A 22938-nucleotide genomic window follows, 5' to 3' on the forward strand; every position below is an offset into this window, starting at 1 on the left:
CGCGCCGTGTTTTCAAACCCGGTGGGCGGGCGCGATTGGCCGGCGTGCGCGGCACGTGACCAACGGTCGCGGGAAAGCCGCGGAGTCCGAACGGCGCGCGGCGGGGCCGTTCGTGGGCAGCGCGAGCCGAACCGGCACCGCACGCGGACGGAGCGCGGGCAGCGCAGCGGGACCGGCACGGGCGGAGCGGCCGCCATGAGCTTCCTCAGCCTGCAGCGGGCGGCGCCGCCGCGGCGCGTCTCGGCCCGGCGGGCGGCGGCCCCGATCCGGCAGAAGCTGCTGTTCCTGAGCGGCCACAGCGACTGCGAGGAGGAGGAGGAAGAGGAGGAGGAGGAAGGCTGCGGCAGCAGCAGCGCTAACAGCACCGGCGAGGACTCGGCGTTCCAGGAGGCGGACTCGCCGCTCTCGGCCGCGCGCACCCCGGCGCGGAGCGACCCGCCCCTGCTGGAGGAGGAGGAGGAGGAGGAGATGGAGCCGGCGGCGGCGCCGCTGCCGGACGAGGGGGACTCGTGGGAGGAGGAAGGCTTCGGCTCCTCGCCGGTCAAGTCGCCCGGAGCCTATTTCCTGCTCGACTCGCCCTCGCCGCTGGCCCCGCACAAGGGCCGGCGCTGCTGCGAGCGCTCCCCGCCGCACCCGGCGGCCGGCGGGTACCGGGGGGCGCGGGGCGAGGAGCCCGGCTCGCCGCTGCCCGACTACCCGGGCACGCCGCCGCACAAGACCCTGCGGAAGCTGCGCCTGTTCGACACGCCGCACACGCCCAAGGTGAGCCCGGCGGGCCGGGCCGGCCGGTCCGTTATGTAACGGCGGGGGCGCCGCTCGGGACCGCGCCGGGGGCTCCGGCCGGGGCGGGGCGGGGCCGGGCGGCGCCGCCTCCCGACGGGACACGGGCACGGGGCGAGCCGCTTACTTAGGTGTTAGTCACAGAGAAACAAAAAAGTTTCCCGAGTTTGGTAGTGTTTTGTGGAAGGCGTGTTTGAAAAGTGCGAGCGTGGAGTGTTAAAGGTCCCGAAGTGCGTGCTGGAGTGCGGAGTGGGCGTTGGTTGGTGGGGGTGTCGCCCGAAAGTTAAAGCTCGGCTTGGGGTGTGATCCTGAGCGGTGAGCTGGCGTGTCCTGGGAGGAATTTCTTCACAGGAAGGGTGACTGGACATCGGTATGGAGTGCCCTGGGAGGTGGTGAGGTCACCGTCCCTGGAGGTGTTTGTTTAAGGAAAGATGGACTGATGGCTCTTAGCGCCGTGGGCTGGGTGACACGGCGGTGTTGGGTCATGGGCTGGGCCCGATGATCTCAGAGGCTGCTCCATTCTGACGGGCGCTGCTGCCATCCCGTCGCGTTGGAGCGCTGCTGCCGTGTGCCAGCGCTGCTTCAGCCTCTGCAGTCCTCCTGCATCGAACGTGAATCGCTTCGGTGCTGGGAAACTGGGGGAGTCCAAAGTGTAGAGGGAGAGATGGGTAGTAGCTCTTAACTCTGTCAATAGCAGACTTTTGGAAGGCATTTCAACTTTTGAACTCGACGCTGTGTAAAATCCCGTATAGCGAATTTAAATCTAGTGATAATTGGCTTCCTTTCTTCATTACTTTTCATATAGCCCTTTAGAAGTAATCCTGGGATAATCCCCGGGGATAATCTCCCAGGGGTCTATAGGCTATAGATGGAAAACAACTGACTTAAGGTGTGAGGAAGGCTTCCTTCTTAATTGGTTTTCTACAGCTTCAATCTCCAGTGAGGGTTCACTGGTGAAAATCAGTGGTACAAGTTTGTAAAAGGTAAAATTCGTGGTGATTTTACACTTTGTCAGAGGCAGACGCTTCAGAGCTGCAAAAGTTTTGTGGAATGTGATACTAGAAACAAGTTCTTAACACAGCACTTCAGTGGGATTCTTAAATTAGGTGGCCAAATTCTACATAGCTTATCTTTGGAAGAATCAGTTGGTTCAGGTACCCAGTGGAAGTACAGAAATATGTCCTGAGAAGAACAGGTTTTCATCTAGGGCAGACTCGGGATTGCAGTTGAGATTCCCATGGTACTGAGTGTTCTTCCCTGTGGTGGTTTAGGCTTTAGTCCTGTCAAGTCTTTATTTTGTTGTTAGGATAAGGTGATGCTCCTGCTTGTGATCCAGTCATCCTTGTATCCTCACCTGAAGGAGACTCAGGTGCAGACTTTTCAGTGTAACTCCCAGTGTAACTGGGAGAGGTTTTGTTATGTGTCTGGAAGATGCCTGGTCTGGCAAGTTACCACCCAGATGATCAGTTTTGGATCTTTAACTGGTAGTGCAGCCATGCTGCCAATTCTTGAACCGTTTTTTGTAGGCTCAGAAAATGCACCAGTGCATCAATATTAAATGTTGCATTTGCTATTTAAGATTGTCACTTAAATTTGTAGAAACCAAAGATCATTTCATGTCTGATTTAGCTTTCACATCATGCATGTGCAAATCATAGTGATACAATACAGGATTGTCCTTGAGTTTCATCTGTGTTCATTTAATGGACAAAGATTTGTCCAAGAAGTTTAGGTGATGAAATGATTAAAGACAGAAAAAGGTTACTCTCATCATCAGCTTTGCTACATTTAAAAAATAATTTTAGTATTTGTTTGCTTGAACTGTTTCTGTGTAGAGTACAAAGCATTATGGTTTCTTAGAAAGGCTTTTTGATGGAAATGCAGCTATTTAAACAACTGATGCTAACTTTAATTAGACAATACTGTAATGATGGCTTCAGGCACGACCTGACTGTTGAATGTCTGAGGCAATGTCAAGGCTATAAATGACTATAAATATTTTTGTTTTGTTTCTTTTTTTTAAATACAGAGTTTGCTTTCTAAAGCACAAGGTTTAGGCTCCAGCTCAGTCAAACTTCGAGGGGGCTCACTGTTTATGAATGTTGGGAAATCAGAGAAGCAAGAAGATGATTTTAGACAAACACCTCATGTGAACATCAATCCCTTCACTCCTGACTCCATGTTCCTTCACAACTCTGATGGCAAATGTCGGAGGAGGAAGAGGATACACTGGAATGAGTGAGTGACTTGTGGCTTCCTTTGTTAAACTTGTATTTAGAGCTACTTTTGGCTGCAAAAGTTTTGTTACAAATTGCTTCTAAGAATGTGTTTTTGCTTGCAGGTTGTTAGTATTGTATAATACAGCTCTTAAAGGATGTGCTTCAAGAGGCATGATATCATGAAATAATCATTTAGCACTAGATCTTCTGATTACTGTACAGAGAGGATAGACTAGGCTGTGTGCTGGTCTTTTTCCTCTCATGGAATGGGCCATGCACAGTCTTTTCTTCAGGAGGAAAAAAATGCATTAAATACAAGTGTGAAATGTGAAGAAAGAAATGACAAAGATATTAGCATGGCAATTTTATGAGTTTATGTTTATGGATGTCTAGTGTTCAATTAGTTAACTACAATTAGATAGAATAAAAGAACAAGCTCTCAGAAAAATTCAACAGCTTCTGGGCTTCAGTTTAAAGTTTACTTAAACCATGTTATTTCTGGTGTGAATTTCAGCTCTTGTGGGGAGGACATGGAACCAAGTGATGGAGAGCCTGAAGAGGAAGCCATGAGACCTGCTAAGGTACTCCATCTTTAAACCTTGATACTAATTTCAGCAGTTTGTGTGTCTGCAGATCTAAATGTTTTCCTTGGTAATCTTTGCAGAGGATAACAATAACAGAAAGTAACATGAAGTCACGGTATGCAACCGAATTCCATGAATTGGAGAAGATTGGGTCTGGTGAATTTGGCTCTGTGTTTAAGTGTGTGAAGAGGCTGGATGGCTGCATCTATGCAATAAAACGATCCAAGAAACCCCTGGCTGGCTCAGTGGACGAGTGAGTACTTCCTGCTCTTAAAACTTAAAAGTCTTCTCTTGGTGTTTCTTCTTGGCTCTTTGTGTTGGTGTCTAGAGAAGGCATTTAAGAGGAAAGTACAAAACAAACATGAATTAAATGTAAAATAGATACAATTTTGAAGCCACTTGATTTTTTTCTTCCCCACCCACTCCTCAGGTACTGTGCAGTACTGGGGAGGAAAGGCTGATTAGCCTCACTCCTGTCAGATGTCTGTCCCAGTATTCTGTGTGGAAACAGATTGCTCTCAAAGTGACAATAACACTCCCTTGCAAAGGTCATCTTTGAGAGATGGAAGGAGGGCACTATTTCCAACTGAGTCCTCATCCTTGTCACCTTGAGTGGCATGTAGATGATTTAAGTCAGTTTGGGGGTATTTTTTGGCATTTGTGAATGAGCCTGTGATTCAGGACTTTTCCCCACACTTCAATAGTGTGGGGAATAGTTGTTCGAATAGTTTATAAGTATTTGAACACACAATAGTGTGTTCAGATAGTTATAATATAAACACCCAAAGTCTGAGTTGCACAAAATTGTATACCAGACTTTCAGTCTAGGGAATGTTGAGTTCAGTCAAACCCTTGGCTTATGAGCACTTATATTTTTTGCCTTGAGCTTCAGTCATGCATCTTAAAGTTTGCTATTGCTATCGGTTGCCAAGTATGTAATGGAAGTGTGGCTCCCACACCAAACTGTTTTTTCTGATGTTCCATAGATTAAGTCTTTTAATATAATGTAAATAATTTTAGCTGTTTGGACATAAGTACAAATCCAGCTTAGGGTGCCACAGAATTGAATAGGAAGATTTTAATTAGAAATACTTACTGTAATAAGAAATGGTACTAATTTCACCTCACAACACTCACATGTGCTGTTGTTTTGTGTGACTAACAGGCAGAATGCTTTAAGAGAGGTCTATGCACATGCAGTTCTGGGACAGCATTCCCATGTAGTGAGGTACTACTCTGCATGGGCAGAAGATGATCACATGCTTATACAGAATGAATATTGCAATGGTAAGTAAAGAAGATGTACAGGTATCTACAAGCTCTTCACACTAGTTAGGAACTGATAACCCTACTCATAGCTCATGCTGTCTTTCTCTCAAGTGACTGATATTCCTTTCTGGAAAAGGCATATCAGATGGATGAAGCAAAAACTGTACAAAGTTGCAGACCAAGTCATGCATGTTCAAGCATACTGGAAGTGCTGTGAGGTGTTTGTGAGCAGAAGAGCTATTCTTTCTTCTGTACAGTAGTACAAGCTGGAATAGAGAAAATTGCTGGAGTTTCCATCAAAAAGGAGATTAAATTTGATTCTGAAGCATTTTGCTATTGTTGATGCCCTGACAGAGATTTGGAAGAGAGAGCCCTTTCCCTTGTGTTGATATCCTGTTAGTGTGATAACTGCAGGAGAAAAGAATTTTATCATATTATTATATGGCTAAAAAGAGGATACAGCACCATATTTTACACTTACTATATATTGCCAGCAAGTTCTCTGTGATATATTCACTTGGTTTGGGGAGCTAGTTTTCGTTACTTTGTCAGCTGTTTGATGCAAAAGTATAACTTGTTTTTTTTAATGGTTTTCCAGGTGGCAGTTTAGCAGATGCCATAAGTGAAAATTACAGGAATATGCGTTACTTTACTGAACCAGAACTGAAGGACTTGCTGCTTCAAGTGGCTCGAGGTTTAAAGTACATTCATTCCATGTCCCTGGTACACATGGATATCAAACCTAGTAAGTTTGTAACTACTTTACTCTCTATTGACAACTTGCTCAGTTCATTTAATCTGCTGTAGAAAAATGAACAGTTAGCCACACCTTACTAACTGTAAATTCTTCCCTGAAGCTCTGAATAGGAGCACAAAGATGTCAGTTATAAAATTGGCGAGCAGACCTAAACTGTTGAGTTTATCTTGGGTCCTTTTTGTGTAATTGACTCTACTTGCATAACACTTGGCTGCCTTCCCAGCAGAGGGGCCACAATGAATCAGTTATAGCTTCTCACTCTTTGAACAGGGTTTATATACAAATAAAACTTCTGCGAGGCTAAAGCAAACTGTAGTGAAACTAGGTCAAGTAGAAGTAATACGGAAATGTTTGTTTTAACAATTCTGCTCTTTTTCAGGTAACATTTTCATATCTAGAACATCAGTCCCGAGTATAACTCTAGAGGAAGGTGATGATGATGACTGGTCATCTGATAGAGTCATATTTAAAATAGGTGAGAAGCAACACTCTTATGTGCAAAAGAATTGCATCATCTCGTTGTCATCTGAAAAGTAACTTTCTTTTCTCCTTGCAGGTGACCTGGGCCACGTAACTCGAGTCTCTAGTCCTCAAGTGGAAGAAGGTGACAGCCGTTTCCTTGCAAATGAAGTCCTACAAGAGGTAACTGTTCTGTTTGTGGGAAGCAGTGATGTTAGGCCTGCATGCTGTTTCCTTTGGGGGAAAAATTGTAAATTTATTTTTCCTTTTTTCTTTTGAAGAACTACACTCACCTGCCAAAAGCGGATATTTTTGCTCTCGCTCTGACTGTTGTCTGTGCTGCTGGTGCTGAACCTCTTCCAACCAATGGGGACCAGTGGCATGAAATCCGGCAAGGAAAGCTGCCCAGACTGCCACAAGTGCTTTCTCAAGAATTACTAGACTTACTAAAAGTAAGAACTCCTGTACTAGTGGCTCGCTGATAAGTGTCATTTATTGTCTTGCTGGCCTTAACAAGGATGCCTTGTTTTCTTTTTTCCCAAGGTTATGATTAATCCTGATCCAGAGAAAAGGCCTTCGGCTGTGGCACTAGTGAAGCATTCAGTGCTTCTCTCTGCCGCAAAAAAGAGCGCGGAGCAGCTCCGGATAGAGCTGAACGCTGAAAAATTCAAGAACTCCCTCTTGCAAAAGTAAGTAGGTCCTTGGGGTCCTTTACTTCTAACAGGTTCTTACCTGAGAGTGAAGTGATGATAAAACAGGAGTGTCCTTGTTTGTGGGTGAGATCCACAAATCTGTATGCACGTGCGTACCTGAGAGTGCAAAGTGGGTCATGGAACTTTTAAAGGAACTTTCTCCACAGAAAGAACTCTTGAACACTCTAAGGGAATCTGAAGAGCACTATTAGTATTCAAGGCATACCAAACATTATGGTTTTAAACAGCTGTTTCAGGACAGTGCACACATTTGTGACAGGTATAGCCTAGCTTACATCTGTATGATTTGAGTCGGTGCTTTCCTAGGTCATTGTCTGTTGAAATGTTGGAAAATGACTTAAAGGACCTGTTTTTAACCTAAATGGAATGGCACATCAGGAATGTTATTGGACTAATTTGACCTCTATACAGCAGTGTTACTGGGTCACCAGAGAATCATTTGTGTCCAGAGGTCATCTTGTCTTACCCCTTGCTCAAACACTCACTCTGAATTAAAGCATGGAAAAAGAGATTCCCTTTAGGAAAGTCTGATTTCTGCTTGAATTTCGGGGAAAGAGTTAGTAAATTAATAAGCAGCCATCTGACTCTTTCACTACAGTTATCTTTGCACGTGTTATGCATAATGGGCAGGCTTTTATAGGGAATATATAGATCACTGATTTCTTTTTGAGTGGTATGTCTTGAATGAAATGTTAATTTCATGTTCAGGTTCACTCCAGTGTTACCTGGTTATCTTGCCATTGCTAGTCTGACCACAGCCAGATGTACTAGATTAGCTCGTTATCTTTATAATATTATGAATTACATTGAAAGAATAATCAGATAATTTGTGCAGGTTGCTAAAGGGCAGATTTGCTGAGGTAAGTTGCTTGCTTATATGAAGACAACATCTTTTTGCTTGAAAAAGAAAAATGCAAAGCTAGTGTTTTGTGAAGATTCCTTCTGGCCTGGCAACAAGGATACATCCTTGTAAATCCAAGAATGATTTAAAAACAACACTTAGCCACAGTAATTTTTAATGTTGTGTGGCTACATAAAGTGCTTCATAAAATACTTCAGGTAGTTTGGGGGGACTGTATTTTGTGTTGGGTTTGTTTTCTTAAACTTGTGTATTTGAACCATTAAAAATACCACTTTTGTGTGTAAGTCATCTTCAGTGAAAAAAATCCTTTTAAGGCAACTCAGCTTTTCTACTGTGTTGTCCTCTTCAGAGGAAGGAAGAATTCAAGATTTCTAGGCAAGAACTCAAGACTTCTAGGGAAGAGTGGAAGGATATTGTAAAACTAAATTTCCTGGTAATGTGGTGTGGTGGTTGGGCGAGCACATGAGTGTGTATTTGTGACTGATGTTCACAAGGAAGAGGACTGAAAATTGGTTGCATTCTCTTACAGTGAACTGGCACAATGATAATATGGGGGTGATTAGATGGGGCATGGGTGTCAATGAATAATACTTTGTCTTACAATAATGGGAATTGCTTATTAAACTAAAACATGTAGCTTAAAACTGAATACACCTACACCAGTGTGCAGCAAGCTTTGTAAAATTTGATTTTGCTTTGCAGCCAGGTGTGAAGTGAGATTACAAATACTCTTATAGTAGAGAAAGTTCTTTAGTGGATAGTTTTGGGATTGTGGAAGGAAGAGAGTATGGGGGGAGGCTGAGCTTTAGCCATATGTCAGTATTTGAAGAAAGAAGAAAAGCAGTGTATGGGGGGAATCTTTATAAAGATAACTGTGCTCTTTAGTTGGACTACTTTATAATTTTATCCTGAGTTAGATTTAACTTTGTCCTCAGGCTGGGTATTGGTAATTCTCTGAAACAGAGCAGTTGGCAGAATGTTGCACAGGGGCAATGTCTGTGCTGCCTTCAGTGACTCTGCCTCGCAGGCTCCCATTTTTGTTAGGCAAAAAATGTGGAGGTGGTGATCAGCTTTTGATGTGGGTATGCAAAAGGGAAAGGATGCTTCCTGAGCTGTCTGTTGCCAGTTACCCACACCTGTGTACATCTTAGTGTTTGAGTCTCCCACAGAAGTTCAGGTGTGGCTGAATATGCTTCCTTTGGGCAAGCCTCAGTAATGAACTCTGACTTAACACGTGCCTTGTGCTAGGAGGTAAAAGCACCCTCCTGTGTCCTGGTAATTGAAGTGCTGAGCTGCTTTCAGCAGGCTAGATTTCAGAATCTGAGTTGTGTGAATTTTTCATTTCCTTCCTTTGCTTTTCAAAAGAAAGAACATCTGCACAAGTAATGAGCACGCCACCTCTGCCCTCTGGTTGTAAACAGGGGGATGTGAATCAGAACGCTCTCAGTATGACCTAAAAGTGACCTAAAGTTATGGGTGTTGACCTGCTGTATCTGGTTTGCTGTCTGTTGCTGTGCTGAGCCGTGTCCCTGTGTTGCAGGGAGCTGAAGAAGGCGCAGCTGGCCAAGGCGGCGGCCGAGGAGCGCGCGCTGTTCACGGACAGGATGGCCACGCGCTCCACGACGCAGAGCCGCCCGTCGCGCCTCATCGGCAAGAAGATGAACCGCTCCCTGAGCCTCACCATCTACTGAGCACGGGGCAGGCAGCTCCTCTGCCCCGCCACAGTGGGCAACTGAGGGAGCCTTCAGCTCCTGCTCCTTGTCCCCTAGTCAGCACCACCAGTTTGACAGCCATCGCTTCTGGTTTTCACTTGTACCCTATGGCTGGTTCTGCATTCACCATTGGGGTTGGTGGACTCGGTTACTCTCCTGTCTGTAGAGGATCCTGGATGTTACTCCATACGCCTTCGGTTACACTGTTAGATGTTACGTTGTCCCAGGGTTAACCACTATAGTGGTGTGCTGCTTTGTAGTGTTACAGCATTGTAATAAGAAGCAATATCCCTAATCTTTTAAGAAGGAGGGAGGGGGCCTTACTTTGATAGTTAATTTTTTTTTTTTTTGGAGCAGAGGGGAATAAATTTTAAAAGACAGGCTTTAAGGCCACCTACAGTCAATGTACCTGATGTCAGGTAGACTTTTGTTGTGAATTTTATTTGTGTATTCAACTGGGAGCACTTTGTAGGCATTGCATAAACCACAGCTTAGGAACCTGTGGAATTAAGTGCCATGTGGAACTGCTGCTATTTTTAGTTCAATGTCCTTGCTGTAAACTGTAGCATTAAAACAATCATTCTTGTGTTAATAGGCTTCTTGTTCAAGCAATTACGTGAAACAAATGTAAGCTGCATTTTAGTGAAGGCAGCATTTTTCTCTCAAAGCTAGTGCATTGTGAAAAAATGCACCAATTTAATATTTGGACTCTATATTAGTGTAGTGCAATTGTTAATGTCTTGGCTATTGATGTTTTGTTCTACTTTCTAATAAGGTTCTCTGAATGTTCATATTTTCTTCAGTTGCCCATTCTTGAGGCTATTGTATGTTTGGTTTTTTTATGTTGGAATACTTGTAAATAGTTGTTTAGTGTGTTCAGGTTGTTTTTCATTGTTTATGTACATAAGTTTGATCATGCTTATAGTGTACTATACAGAAACTGCAGTCTGGGATGCCAGCAGACACAGCTTAACTATTCAGTCTGAAGTTCCAATATGTGGAACAGAATGTGGCCATGGAACCAATGCTGATGTTGAACCTAGGCTGACAGAAGAACTGTTCTGATTACTGGCTTGTCTCTTCATTCATTTTACTTAAAACAATGTTTCCCTTTTGTGCTCTATTTGTTCTTACTAGTGTTGAATTTGAATATTAAAGTTAAAAGTTCTGTTTGTTTAATATTGTGTAACACTTATTTAACTTTAGTAGTTACAGAAATAAAATACTGAGTTGGGAATATACTATGGCAAGTCCTGATGAGATCTGCTTCCCACTCATGCCTGATGCTTGTGATTCCCTCTCCTGAGGGTGGGACTGAGTGAGATAAGAGACTTGCTGATAGTTAGGAGAGAAGGATCCTACTCCATGTGTTAGTGTCCATAGCAGTCTGTGTCTAGCCTCAGGAGTGGTATTGCACTGGCAAAGATGAAACCCCTGGAAGAAGTGGAACCCATGACTGATGGTGGAGGAATAGAAACTATGTGAAGGAATAGCTGGGTCTGAGGTAAGGGAAAATGCAGGAACTGTTGAGAATAGGAAGAGAGCTGCTGATTTAGAAGCTGGGAAGACAACAGTGGGAGGAGTTGGAATATTTCAGGAACACAGTGATGGCATGTTCTGTGGCATGGAGGTACATGTAAAGAAGAGAGACACAGTAAATAAAGGGTTAGTAGGTCTGTCTATTGTGAAAGTATAAAGTATAAAATTCAGCTTTGTAATTAGCAGAAAATAACTAAGAGTTCTCAGTTTTAGTCATATGACAGTGTAATTCAGAGTATTGGTCTAGGGTATTTGAATACTGATATTTTACTGATAACTAAAAAATTGATACATTGAAGTACCTTTAGGTTTTTACTTTATAAGATAGCCTTGTCTTGTTTGTGAGAGAATTTAAAATATATGGGTTTGTTGCAGTGTTTTAATGTTCATCTACATTAAGTGAGACCTTTAAGCATACTTCTGAACAGTCAGAAATTCCAGTTGGTGGGTTATCAGTGAACTTAAGCCTTTCTATCTCTACAGTGTAAAAACTCTGTTATATCTATTACAGTTCTGTGCTCCTCATCATGGATTTTCAGAGGCCTGCACCAGGAGTAGAGGCATTGTTGTGCAAACAAGCTGTGCTTGTGGCTGGGTAAAGAATGGCCTGGATTGCTGGGCCCACTGAGGTGGTGGCTGGAGCTCTATCCTGCTGGAAGCCAGCCACCAGTGGTGAATCCTCAGGGTCAGTGTGGGGCCCAGTCCTGTTTAATGTCCTTATCAATGATCTGGGTGAGAGGACTGAAAGCTCCCTCAGTTTGACACCAAGTTGTGCAGGAGTGATGATCTGATGGAGGGCAGGAAGGCTCTGCACAGGGATCTGGACAGGCTGGCTCAATGGGCAGGAAGGCTCTGCACAGGGATCTGCACAGGCTGGCTCAATGGGCAGGAAGGCTCTGCACAGGGATCTGGACAGGCTGGCTCAGTGGGCAGGAAGGCTCTGCACAGGGATCTGGACAGGCTGGCTCAATGGGCAGGAAGGCTCTGCATAGGGATCTGGACAGGCTGGCTCAATGGGCAGGAAGGCTCTGCACAGGGATCTGCACAGGCTGGCTCACTGGGCAGGAAGGCTCTGCACAGGGATCTGCACAGGCTGGCTCAATGGGTAGGAAGGCTCTGCAGAGGGATCTGGACAGGCTGGCTCAATGGGCAGGAAGGCTCTGCAGAGAGATCTGGACAGGCTGGCTCAATGGGCAGGAAGGCTCTGCATAGGGATCTGGACAGGCTGGCTCAATGGGCAGGAAGGCTCTGCACAGGGATCTGGACAGGCTGGCTCAATGGGCAGGAAGGCTCTGCACAGGGATCTGCACAGGCTGGCTCAATGGGCAGGAAGGCTCTGCACAGGGATCTGGACAGGCTGGCTCAGTGGGCTGAGGACAGCTGCAGGAGGTTCAGCAAGGCCAAGTGCCACATCCTTTCCCTGGGCCACAACAACCCCAGGCAGGGCTACAGGTCGGGGAGGAGTGGCTGGAAACTGCCCAGTGGAAAAGGACCTGGGGGTGCTGCAACACAGGCTGAACATGAGCCAAGTGGCCAATGGCATCCTGGCCTGGATCAGCAATGGTGTGCCCAGCAGGACCAGGGCAGGGATTGTCCCCTGTGCTGGGCACTGGTGAGGCCACACCTCGAGTGCTGTGTCCAGTTCTGGGCCCCTCACTGCAAGACAGACATTGAGGGGCTGGAGAGAGTCCAGAGAAGAGCAACAGAGCTGGGGAAGGGTCTGGAGAGTCCTGTGGGGAGCAGCTGAGAGAACTAGGGGTGTTTAGCCTGGAGAAAAGGAGGATCAGGAAAGACCTTATGACTCTCTATAACTGCCTGAAGAGAGATAATAGCCAGGTGGGGGTCAGTTTCTTTTCCCAAGTAACAAGACATAGGACAAGAGGAAACAGTCTCAAGTTGTGCCAGGTTAGGTTTAGATGGGATATTAGGAACCATTTCTTCACTGAAACAGTTGTCAAGCATTGGAACAGGCTTCCCAGGGGAAGTGGTGGGGTCACCACCCCTGGGGTTATTTAAAAGCTGTGTGGATGTGGCACTTAGGGACGTGGTTGAGTGGTGGACTCTGCAGTGCTGGGTTGACAGCTGGATTCCATGATCTTAAAGGTATTTTCCACCTAAAAAATTCTGTGGGTCTATTCTAGTGCTGGTCACAGGTTTTGTGTGCCATTGAAGGGGTGCCCTGCTTAAACCATAGGACTGAAGTGACTTTAGATGTTTTAATTTTTTCCTGTGTGCCAAGGACAGTATTTAAAAAGGCATCTCAGAGTTCTAAAGTGATTTATGGGAGCAGTATGAATCGTGAAATTTTATCTCAAGTTTTCATAAGCCTTTCTGATGCAGGTGGTGAGGCAGTGAATCCTGGCTGCAACAGTGGCTGGTGGGAAGGAGCAGAGAATTTGGGAAGTGTGTGTTAATGCTTCCCATGAATATTCCCAGCATCCAGTGATTCATGATTCAGATGTTTACTGAGTAAGAAGTGGTATCTATTTTTACTGACATTGAAGGGGGTTTCTTTTTTTAATAGGAACAGTCTTACAGTAATTTTGGCAGCTTACAAATTATTGCAGAAAGAAGGCTTGGGCCAAACTTATCTGTAGTTGAGCAGGTGGAAGGAGGAGCTTCTCACCTGTCACAAAAATGTAGCTGGGTATTAGCTGAGATTCAGCCAAGCACAGTGTAACAGGATGAGCTTCAGCACTTGGAGAGGAAAGCTTGAGCTGAATCTAAGAAGCAAGCATTAGAGTTGGGTGGCAAACGTGCTTCAAAATAGCTACATTTAATGTTTAACCATATTTCTCCTGAATTCATCTAGCTTAAATTTCCCAAGCTTAACTTTTTTGATCAGATGACATGACTTCATGAAGAACTCAAAGTGAATGCAAAAATACTTGAAAGCAGGTATTTCATACCCCCACCTCCTCTAGACATTTGTCTGCTCTGTCTTCTCCATCTTCTAATGATGCATTACTGGACAACACCACCTGCATTGTCTTGCTCAGTCTTTCTGCCTCTTCTGACCAAAAAGTGGGTGGTGTGATGGACTAAAGCTCCTACAGACCCAGTTTCCTGTAAAGACACAACACCATTTAACACAGAAAAATTAATTTCAAGTATCAAGGACTGATTCACTGTTTGGATAATTCATCTTTCAATTCAAATCTTTCCACTGTCTGTAAAAATACTGATGGGTTTGCAGGCTAAATAATTGAATTGAATCATAAATGGTATATTTTAAAAAATATTGAATCACATCTGGTGTTCAAATACTACATGAAATTCTGTTTATGCCATTACTGTCAAAATACAATTGGAGGTCATTTTTGTATGTTTTTTTGTTTTGTTTTTGGGAGGCATCCCCACACAGCAGTTGTCTAGGGTTTCCTCATAGTTTTTGTTGGGTTCATTTTTCAATTTCCAAGTATCCTGTTACCCTATTAGCTGGAGTGGATCTGAATCACTAAAATGTAGAACCTGAAATCTTCCTGTCAAGTTGCTTATTTTGGAAGTTTTACCTCCACTTAGAAATGGAGTTAGGCACTGCTTGTATATTCCAAAGTTTGATTTCAGTGTCACAGCTTGCATTACTTTATAACACTGAAAAGTTTCATGAATAGAAGTGTACTTAGGCACCCTGTCCTTGCAGATCTGGGGCAGTGGAGCACCATGTGTTTGACACCTTCCCAAAAGCTGGCCAGCTGGACCTTGCCTGAATGTGTTTTGTAGTCTCCAGCAACACCTGCTGGACAGAATTGTTAACTGTGCACTGAGTTTTGTCTTTGAAGTGTTTGTGTGCTGGTGTGACACTCGATCCTGATTGTTAGAAGGCATTGTCTTGTTCTGCAGCAGTGACTGAGCATTCGTGGCAGCAGTAGCTCAGGTAAGAGCGTTCTCATTTGCCCATCCCCAGTCACCCCTTTGGCTGTGTAGACTTGGAAAGGGCACCCTAGTCCATGTGTTTGAATGTATGGTGTGTAATGTGTGCATGTGTTTAATAAACCCCTGTGTGTGCTACCTCCAAATATCCCTGCTGTAACTGGGCTTGAGGAGCTGGGTCTAAACATGGCCAGCAGAGTGAAATCAGGCTGAGCCCTGCTGAGCCCTCCCTCCTCCAGGGAAGCCTGGAACCCTCGGAGGGAGCTGCTGAGCCCAGCGAAGGTTCTCAGCTCCAGAAACACGGCACAGAGAAAGCAGGAGGAAACTGGGCAGGACAGCACTCAGGAAACTGCTTCTGGCTGAGAGCTGGAACTGCATGGAGATTCTGTCTTCCCAAAGTATAATGGGATTGGGCTAGGGGAAAGGGAGGTGCCCCGAGGAGAGAATATTGCTGGGCCTAATTAAACAGGAAGCAATTTATTATTGTTTAACATGCTGCTCAGAGATCTGAGGTTGTACATGCCTAAAAATGAACTTGAGATTCTGGATAGTCTTGAAAAAGCTGAAGCATTGGCTTCAAAGAGCTTCCTTTTGCCCATCATTTGACTCCCTTACAATACACAATATGAACATTTAGCATGACATCTGAATTATCATGCTGGTCTAAACTGATTTCTCTTTGAGTCAAGATGAAAGCAGACTAAGTGGGCTGACTCTGATTAATGATCTCCTGTGTATCCCTCAGATTGCTGCCAGACAAGGGAGTTGATGGACATAAAACCTGCTGCTGTTGCTGAATTTATACACAGGAAGATTCTACGTGTTCAGCCTGCATCCTGATGGAGGAGATCTTGTTCATCTGTTGATTTACAGACAGCACAAGGCACCCCTAGTGAAAGTATTTTAGGCAAGGTGTTTCAGAGGATAGGGATGGGGGGACTGGAGAAACACTTGCTATTCCCAACCTTTAGCAGTGTCACCAACCTTAGGAGATGTTTCTGCCTCTGCAGCTCTTTCCTCTTGCCTCTTTCCATTCTCATCTACTTAGATTCAGGGCAGAATTTCCCCATATATTTGATCCATGCCTTAGCACAGGGGATTTTAAACTCCTTTTGATCCTGTAGACATTGGGTCAAGGCTGGATTGATGGGCCAAGGCCATTGTATGAGGTTCAACAAGGTGAAGTGACAGGTCCTGCCCTTGGGTCACAACCACCCCGGGCAGTGCTGCAGGCTGTGGGCAGAGTGCCTGGAAAGCTGCTCAGGGAACAGGACTTGGGGTGCTGGTCCACAGGGGCTGGACATGAGCCAGAGTGGGCCCAGGTGGCCAAGAATGCCAAGGGCATCCTGGCTTGTGTCATAAATAGGTGGGCAGCAGAGCCAGGGCAGGGATTGTCCCCCTGTGCTGTGTCCAGTCCTGTGAGGAGCAGCTGAGGGAGCTGGGGGTGTTCAGCCTGCAGAAAAAGAGGCTCAGGGGAGACCTGGTTGCTCTCTGCAACTGCGTAAAAGGAGGCTGTAGCCAGGTGGGGATCAGGCTCTTCCTCCAGGTAACAGCAACAGGACAACAGGGAACGGCCTCAAGCTGCTCCAGGAGAGGTTTAGATGGGACATCAGGAAAAACTTCTTCACTGAAAAGGTTGTTAGGCATTGGAACAGGCTGTCCACAGAAGTGGTGGAAGCACCATCCCTGGAAGTCAAAAACCATGTGGATGTGGCACTGAGGGAAATGGTTTAGTGGTGAACATGGCAGTGCTGGGTTAACAGGAGTGCCCAATGATCCTCTTTTCCAACACTGAAGATTCTTTGATTCTGACTGAATTTCTTCTACATTAACCTTGCTTAAATGCCTTTTTCCATTGGCTATTTCTCTTTCCAGTTTCCACTCCAAAAGATGGGATATTGCAGCACACATGGGACTGAATTTCCTCTTCCTCTCTGCAGGTAAGGTGTCTGTGGTATGGTGTTCTCCATAGTGAATCCTGTAAGTTGGTGAGAAATACCTTATCAGCTGAAAGTATAGAGTAAGAAGTGTGTTACCAGGGAGGAACTGAAAAGTAACCTCATGCTTTACCCCTACATTATGTTTGTTTTCTGAAGTTTAAATAAAAATGCATGTATTGTGCACATGTGTATAAATAGTAGAAAACTATAGTGAAATAGTTGTGCCTTGCTGTAATCCCTTTGGAGATGGCTCTGAAAGTCTTAGAATTGAATGGAAAAATCACCTTTTTTTTCTTTTTTCTTTTTTTTCTCTTTTCTTTTTTTTCTCTTTTCTTTTTTTTTCTTTTTTTTTTTTTCCTAGGAGAGACTAAACTGCCATTCTGATTCAGCATCTAATGCTGCTTCTTGTTTCATCTAAAACTACTGAAGTATTTTAAAATAAAGAAAAGACAAATTCCTCAGATGGCTTGAGGATTGGGTCATGCTATTATGTCAAATATACTTACTGCTTTTTACACTCTCCCCCACTGTTTCCTGGAGATGTTTTTATGGCAGGAGAAGTCTATTCAGAAACTAACACATTGATAATAAACCCCAGCATTTGCTTCAGTTTTATTTTCTCCTGAAACATTGCTGTCAAGTGGCAGATACTGGAAACACAGTTTGCTGCAAAGCTGCCTTAACAGTCTTCAATTTCTGTTTGCTTCCATTTAGTTTTCCTGTGGAGAATGAAAATGACTGTTCTAGCCAAGGCTGGGAAGATTTTCCCGGGCTAACAATGAGCAGAGAACTGAAGTGCTGGAATTCTTTCCTTGATGTCAGTTTAACTGACTCAGTGGCATAAAACAAAATTAGTAACGGTTCAAGTGCGTAATCTTTCCTCTGGTTAGAACTTCCCTGACAAATACTTATTATTTGGCTAACAAGGAGTAATTAAGCTTCTGCAAAGAGGACCAAGAGAAAAGTGATTGACCCCTCAAGGCTGAGCCTCAGCAGGGTCTGACTAAAGCTCCTTCCTGAAACTGTGAGTCACCCTGTGAGACTCACAGAGCCAGTCTTCCCTCCCCTCAGTCATGTTTTTTACTGTGCTGAGGAAACAAAATTAGAATAAGCACAGATTTTACATGAAGTTGCTGAGCTCTCAGACAACTTTCAGGAAAAGCAGAAGTATGTGAAGTTGCATCAGAACTTGCTTTTGTACCAGGCAAGCAATTTAGAGTTTATGTAGTGCTATCAAGGGTTCTTGGTTAAGTGTGATTGCTGTTAATTAATGGTTAATGCATTACATGTCAATCTTATCTTCAAAGGTTCAGAATGTAAAGTCTTTGATAAGCAAAGATCCAGATTAGCATATCAAAATAGAAGGGTTCCTTAAAATAGCTCACACTTTGGGTGTGGATGCAGTCAGTCCTGTAACTTTGTTAAAGCTATTTTGGGTAAGCATAAAAAACAAAGGTTTCTTTCCACAGCAAGTTTGTCTAAATATGATCTTCACTTCAACTGTTTTTTCTCAGTTAGTTCAATCCTATAAAACACTGAGGATTTAAATATGAGTATGGCCATATAAAATCTAGGTTTATGCACAACTTGTAAGCATCTCTTGATTAACCTGCCAAGTGCTGGAGCAGCTGAGACTTGTATAAACCACTCATTTTAGTGAAACATTTAAGCATGGACCGCTAACCTAGTGACCTGAATGGGACTATTTATATTCTGAGTGGAAAACAAATCCTGTTCTGCCAAAGGATTTTAGCATGTCATTTAAATCAGGAGTAAAAGAAGCCAGAAAAAGAAGGAAGAGAAAATGAAAAGCAACACACAGGGTTTTAGTGTTTTGGTTTTTTTTTTTCCCCTGGAAGTTTTTTGTTTGTTTGATTGGTTGTTTGGTTTTTTGTTGTTGGTTGGTTGGTTTTTAAATGTGTGGGTGTGGTGGGGTTTCATTCTTTTTTACAATTTGTGGAGCATTTAGTTTGGATTTTGTTTTTCCACTCTATTGTTTTTACCAAAAATCCAAACTGCCAAAAAAAATCACTGAACTCTGTTCAAAGCAGAGATTAAGTCCCTGCCATTAGAAGATTCATGTGTGAACTAACATTAATTGCTTTTCTTTAGTGACTTTTCACTGAATCTAACTGTATTTTAATGCACTTTAGGAAGGGTCTTCTGTGTTTACTGATGACCTTGTGGGTGCTCAGCTACTAACTTATCTGCATATATAAAAGTTGTCTCTTTCCTTCTTAAGTGGAATAGCTGTCTTCTAATTGGGGAAATGATAATGTATTTTAAGATGGCAGATGTTTCTGGTAATAGTAACAGCTATAATGTTAGCAAATCAGATTCATTAGGAAATTTTATCAAAATAATTTTTTATGTTAATAATTTAGTTCAGTGTATCCATCTTGAGGAAAGACCATAAATAATTATTTGTGGATTCCAGAGTCCTGAATAAATTATGGAGCAAAAGGTTGGGAAAAAGGAGGGCGAAAAGGCTGTTAGGGTATGCTCAGTGAATAAGGCAGATTGTGTTTGGCAACTGACTGTGCTACTGGGAGGCTATAACATCTCTAAAAGATATCTCTAAAGAATAAAAATCTGTGGATGATTATAGTCTCCATCACATAGAGGAAACCAATCTTATAATTTATCACCTATGAGAATTAGAATTATTTCCTACAGTGGGCTTTGCTGCCTGCTCACCTGCCCTGCTCCTGGCCTGCTGTTCCTGGAGGATCAGTGATCCATGCAAGTTAGGTCTGTGACTGCCCAGCTTGTGCTGAGCTGTGCTGTCTGTCCAGCCTGGCCTCCAGACCCATGGAGGACAATTTCCCTGGCTGATTGTCCCACAGGATTTTTTGGGCAGGTCCTACATGGTACCTGCAATGACAACCCCTGCATGCCCTGCAGTTCGTTTGAAAATGGCAGCAAAGGGTTCTGGTGTGAACATGTTTTATATTTGGCCATAGGAAAAAATGTGTAGAGCTGTCCCTTTGGAGAAAACTCCTGTAATATCTTGAATGACCAAAATGGTGTAAATTCTCCATAGGCAGGATGTTCATGATGTGCTGCACCTGGTTGATGCTGGACAGCCCAGGGTTCCTGAAGGAATGTAAGGTTATCTGCACTGTTCTCTCCACTATAATGTTGGCTACAATAAATGGTATTTTAAGTGACACTTTAGAATCTGAGTGCCTTTCTTACTGGAATCACAATACACCAGCACCACCTTGTACAAAAACAGTTGTCAAACTGTACCTGCCAGAACTATTTCACTTGGAGTGCTATTTTTGTTCTGATGATGCAATTGGCTGAAGACTAAAATTGGGCAAAACCTAATTTTTTCCCCGTGCTGTTTATTATGTGTCTTGAGTTTGGGATCTTAATGGTTCTGTGTGAAATCTGTGAAAATAAATCCTTCAAGTGATCATGAGCTGGGTTCTGTGAATGATGGTCTCAGTGTTTGGAGCAATGTCTGTGGGTTACAGAGAGACAGAAAAGTGTGAACTTTCCTATCAATTGCAGGAAATAGTGCATGCAGGAGTCCTATTTCTCATCCTCTGTCAGTCAATAAACGTTAGAGAGTTTTGCACCTTCTAAGACCATGCCCACCGTCCCTCACTTCTCCCCCATTGTCCTTTTCTGCAAAGTGAGCTCACAGAGATGCTCTCAGTGTGTGGCTCCTGTTTGGGCCTAGGTCTCCAGTGCATTTGGGGTTTGGATCCTGGCTGTGCTGCTGACATGATTTATGGTATTTGCTCTTCAGAATGAAATGCTGAAGACATCCATCAAGAGGTACAAAAAGGCCATTCCATTTCTCTCTCCAAAGCCAGTCTTTGGGGAGAGAAAGAAGTTTTTTTTTGGCTAAGTAGACCAACCAACACCAACACTTAGCCAAAACTATAGGGACTCCATATATGGAAAAAAGACCATTGAGATCACAGCAAATACATCATAAATAATTTTCTTTTCCTATAATATGCAGAAGAAATTATGCACAGATTTATTTTAATAATCTCTGTTGAAGTCCTCGCACAGAGGAACTGTGTTCCTGCCCTCACTAGAGCTTATTCCCATCCCACAGCATTAAAGAAGACTTAACACAAAAAACCTACCCCAAACACCCAACAACTCTCAAAAAAACTTCCAACAACACAACTCCTTCCTCTTGGTCACATTTTGCCTGGCTTCAGCTCTGGAGGCAGTGGAGCAGGAGGAGTTTTTAGCTGTCCCCCTGCGCTGGGATTGCACTGCATTCTCTCCAGCTGTGCACAGCCTTCCTTCCGAGCTGTTTGTGGGACAGAAAAATTCCAAGAGGAAAGCTGCTCTCCTTGCTGTGAGCTACACCCTGCTGGGAACATTGGACCTGAGACTTTCATAAATTCCATTCCCAGACTCAACTGCATTCCTGTTCTTCAAAAACCCACAGTTTTCAAGGGGGGAATTATTTGGAAAGACAGAAAAGTATCAGGCTCACTGATCTATTCATGACAGCCTGCATTACCATGTAATGCTTATTTTATCTTTCCAGTAGCATGTCACAATGACAATTTTTTATTGTTTTATTTACTATCTCACCTGACGTGAAAACCCTGAACAGCGTTTTAACTGTGCTGAAGAACACGAAAGCGACCAATGTTAATTTATGCACCCATGTTACACCGAGCCGTCAGGAATAAACTGAAAGGGACAGGATCCAGCACTTGTCCGTTTAACCGTGTGCATTACCGAGTAAGAATAAAAGGCAGACCTGGGGCAGCAGAGGAAGCCTGGCGGGCCGGAGACCGAGGCCGTGAGCCGCAGGGCCGGGCGGCGCTGAGGGGCGCGGGCCGCCCCCCCCGCGCTCCGCAGCCGCCGGGGCGGGACGCGGCTGCCGGGGCGGTGCCAGCGGGGCCGGGCCGCGCCCCCGGGGCCGGTGCAGGCCGGGGCACAGCGGCGGCGGCGGGCGCGGGCCGGGAGCGGGCCGGCCATGGTGGGGCTCAAGGAGGAGCTGCTCAAGTCCATCTGGCACGCCTTCACCGCCCTCGACCTCGACCGCAGCGGGAAGGTCTCCAAGTCCCAGCTGAAGGCAAGCGGGGGGCGGCCAGCCCGGTGGGGTGCGAGGGGTCGGTCCCCGCCGAGCGCTGACGCCGCGGGCACGGGGCGCGGGCTGGGACCCGCCTGCTGCCTCTGGGGGCACACGGCGCTCGCTTTGGGGCTCTCTGGGCGCTGAAAATCGCGTTCTCCCCGCCGTTCGTCCCACGGCTTCGCTGTCCCTGCGGGCCCCGGCCACCTCCGTCCCGCGGGCGGCTGGCGCGGAGCCGTCCTGGAGCCCGGGCAGGCTGATTTTCATTCCGCTCCGTCCTCCCCGGGATGTCAGCGCACAAACCCTTGTTGTGCTTCTGGTCCGCTTTCAACCACATGTCCTTGCTACCCTTTCTGGCCAAAATCTTTTGTGGGGTAGCCACAAGGTCCTATCTATAGGGGTTGGCTGCGTCCAAGTGAAATTCACAGCTTGCCAAGGGGAGAGAGAGGTTCCACAGTGCCCTCTTATTTGGATATAAACAGGAGAATTAGTCAAGAGGCTCCAACTGTGCCATTCTTTCCTTAGCTTATATGCTGAAGTAGTGTTTGTGCTCTTAAAAGAGCTCTCAGGCAGCTCGCTGAATCCAGTCCCATCTTGGCCCTGCTTTATGGGACCGTCTTGGCCTGGGAATAATAGCAGGAATCTGGCTAAATAAATATTTTGAATAAGAACGCAACACCTGTTGACATTCGAGACTGTGGGTCCTTGTGCTCGGCGCTGGGGCTGCGTGGGCAGCAGCAATCAGCCGAGGTTTGTGCCTTTTGTGGGATTAACTCCACCAGCGACAGTGGCCGCGCTCTGGGTGCTGTTCCCGAGCGTGGCTGGTCGCTCACGGACCAGCCCAGCTCACGGACTTTATTTTTAGCATTATGTAATGAGGGTCCGGAGCTGGCAGCGTGCTGCAAGCAGCCTGTTCCTCTTCTCCTTTTCTTCTGCTGGGGTGATGGGGCTGCGAGATAGAGCCGGAATCGGCCAGAAGTGACTGCGGGGCAGGATTCGGGCCAGACGCCAGACCTGGCTGTGAACTCCGGCTGAAAATGTGTGCAGGTCCTGGGTGTCAATGAAAGTGAATCTTTGTGTTCCAGCCTTGCAGGATGAACTGAAACAAGTAGCAGAGAAGCCTTTTTTTTTGTTTTTATCGTCCTGCTTTTTATAGGAATTCTCTTTTCCTG

General features: G+C 45.1%; 2 protein-coding genes and 1 long non-coding RNA gene across 3 annotated transcripts in view; 2 read left to right on the forward strand and 1 right to left on the reverse strand.

Annotated features, from left to right (window-relative positions):
* The first annotated feature begins 9 nt into the window (after positions 1-9).
* WEE1 (WEE1 G2 checkpoint kinase) lies at positions 10-10534 on the forward strand. Its single transcript, XM_071427958.1, has 11 exons — positions 10-762; positions 2810-3018; positions 3514-3580; positions 3664-3836; positions 4749-4870; positions 5451-5597; positions 5989-6084; positions 6166-6251; positions 6350-6520; positions 6612-6757; positions 9184-10534. Exons 1-11 carry the CDS (start codon positions 196-198, stop codon positions 9332-9334), a joined length of 1935 nt encoding a protein of 644 aa, XP_071284059.1. The 5' UTR covers positions 10-195; the 3' UTR covers positions 9335-10534.
* A 2412-nt stretch (positions 10535-12946) lies between these two features.
* LOC139590383 (uncharacterized) lies at positions 12947-21590 on the reverse strand. The gene is made up of 3 exons (XR_011679324.1): positions 21452-21590; positions 15752-16745; positions 12947-13960 (listed from the first exon to the last, which is right to left on the reverse strand). It is a non-coding gene; the product is annotated as an uncharacterized lncRNA (long non-coding RNA).
* Positions 21580-22938, forward strand: part of SWAP70 (switching B cell complex subunit SWAP70) — a 36117-nt gene continuing 34758 nt past the window's right edge. Inside the window, exon 1 of the mRNA XM_071427959.1 lies at positions 21580-21769. Within this exon, the coding sequence (XP_071284060.1) occupies positions 21671-21769 (99 nt within the window). The 5' untranslated portion in view covers positions 21580-21670. The remainder of the gene's footprint in view (positions 21770-22938) is intronic.

Source organism: Agelaius tricolor, unplaced genomic scaffold (assembly GCF_023055355.1).
Source record: "Agelaius tricolor isolate 1412-34295 unplaced genomic scaffold, bAgeTri1.0.p SCAF_5, whole genome shotgun sequence".
Taxonomy (NCBI): Eukaryota; Metazoa; Chordata; class Aves; order Passeriformes; family Icteridae; genus Agelaius; species Agelaius tricolor.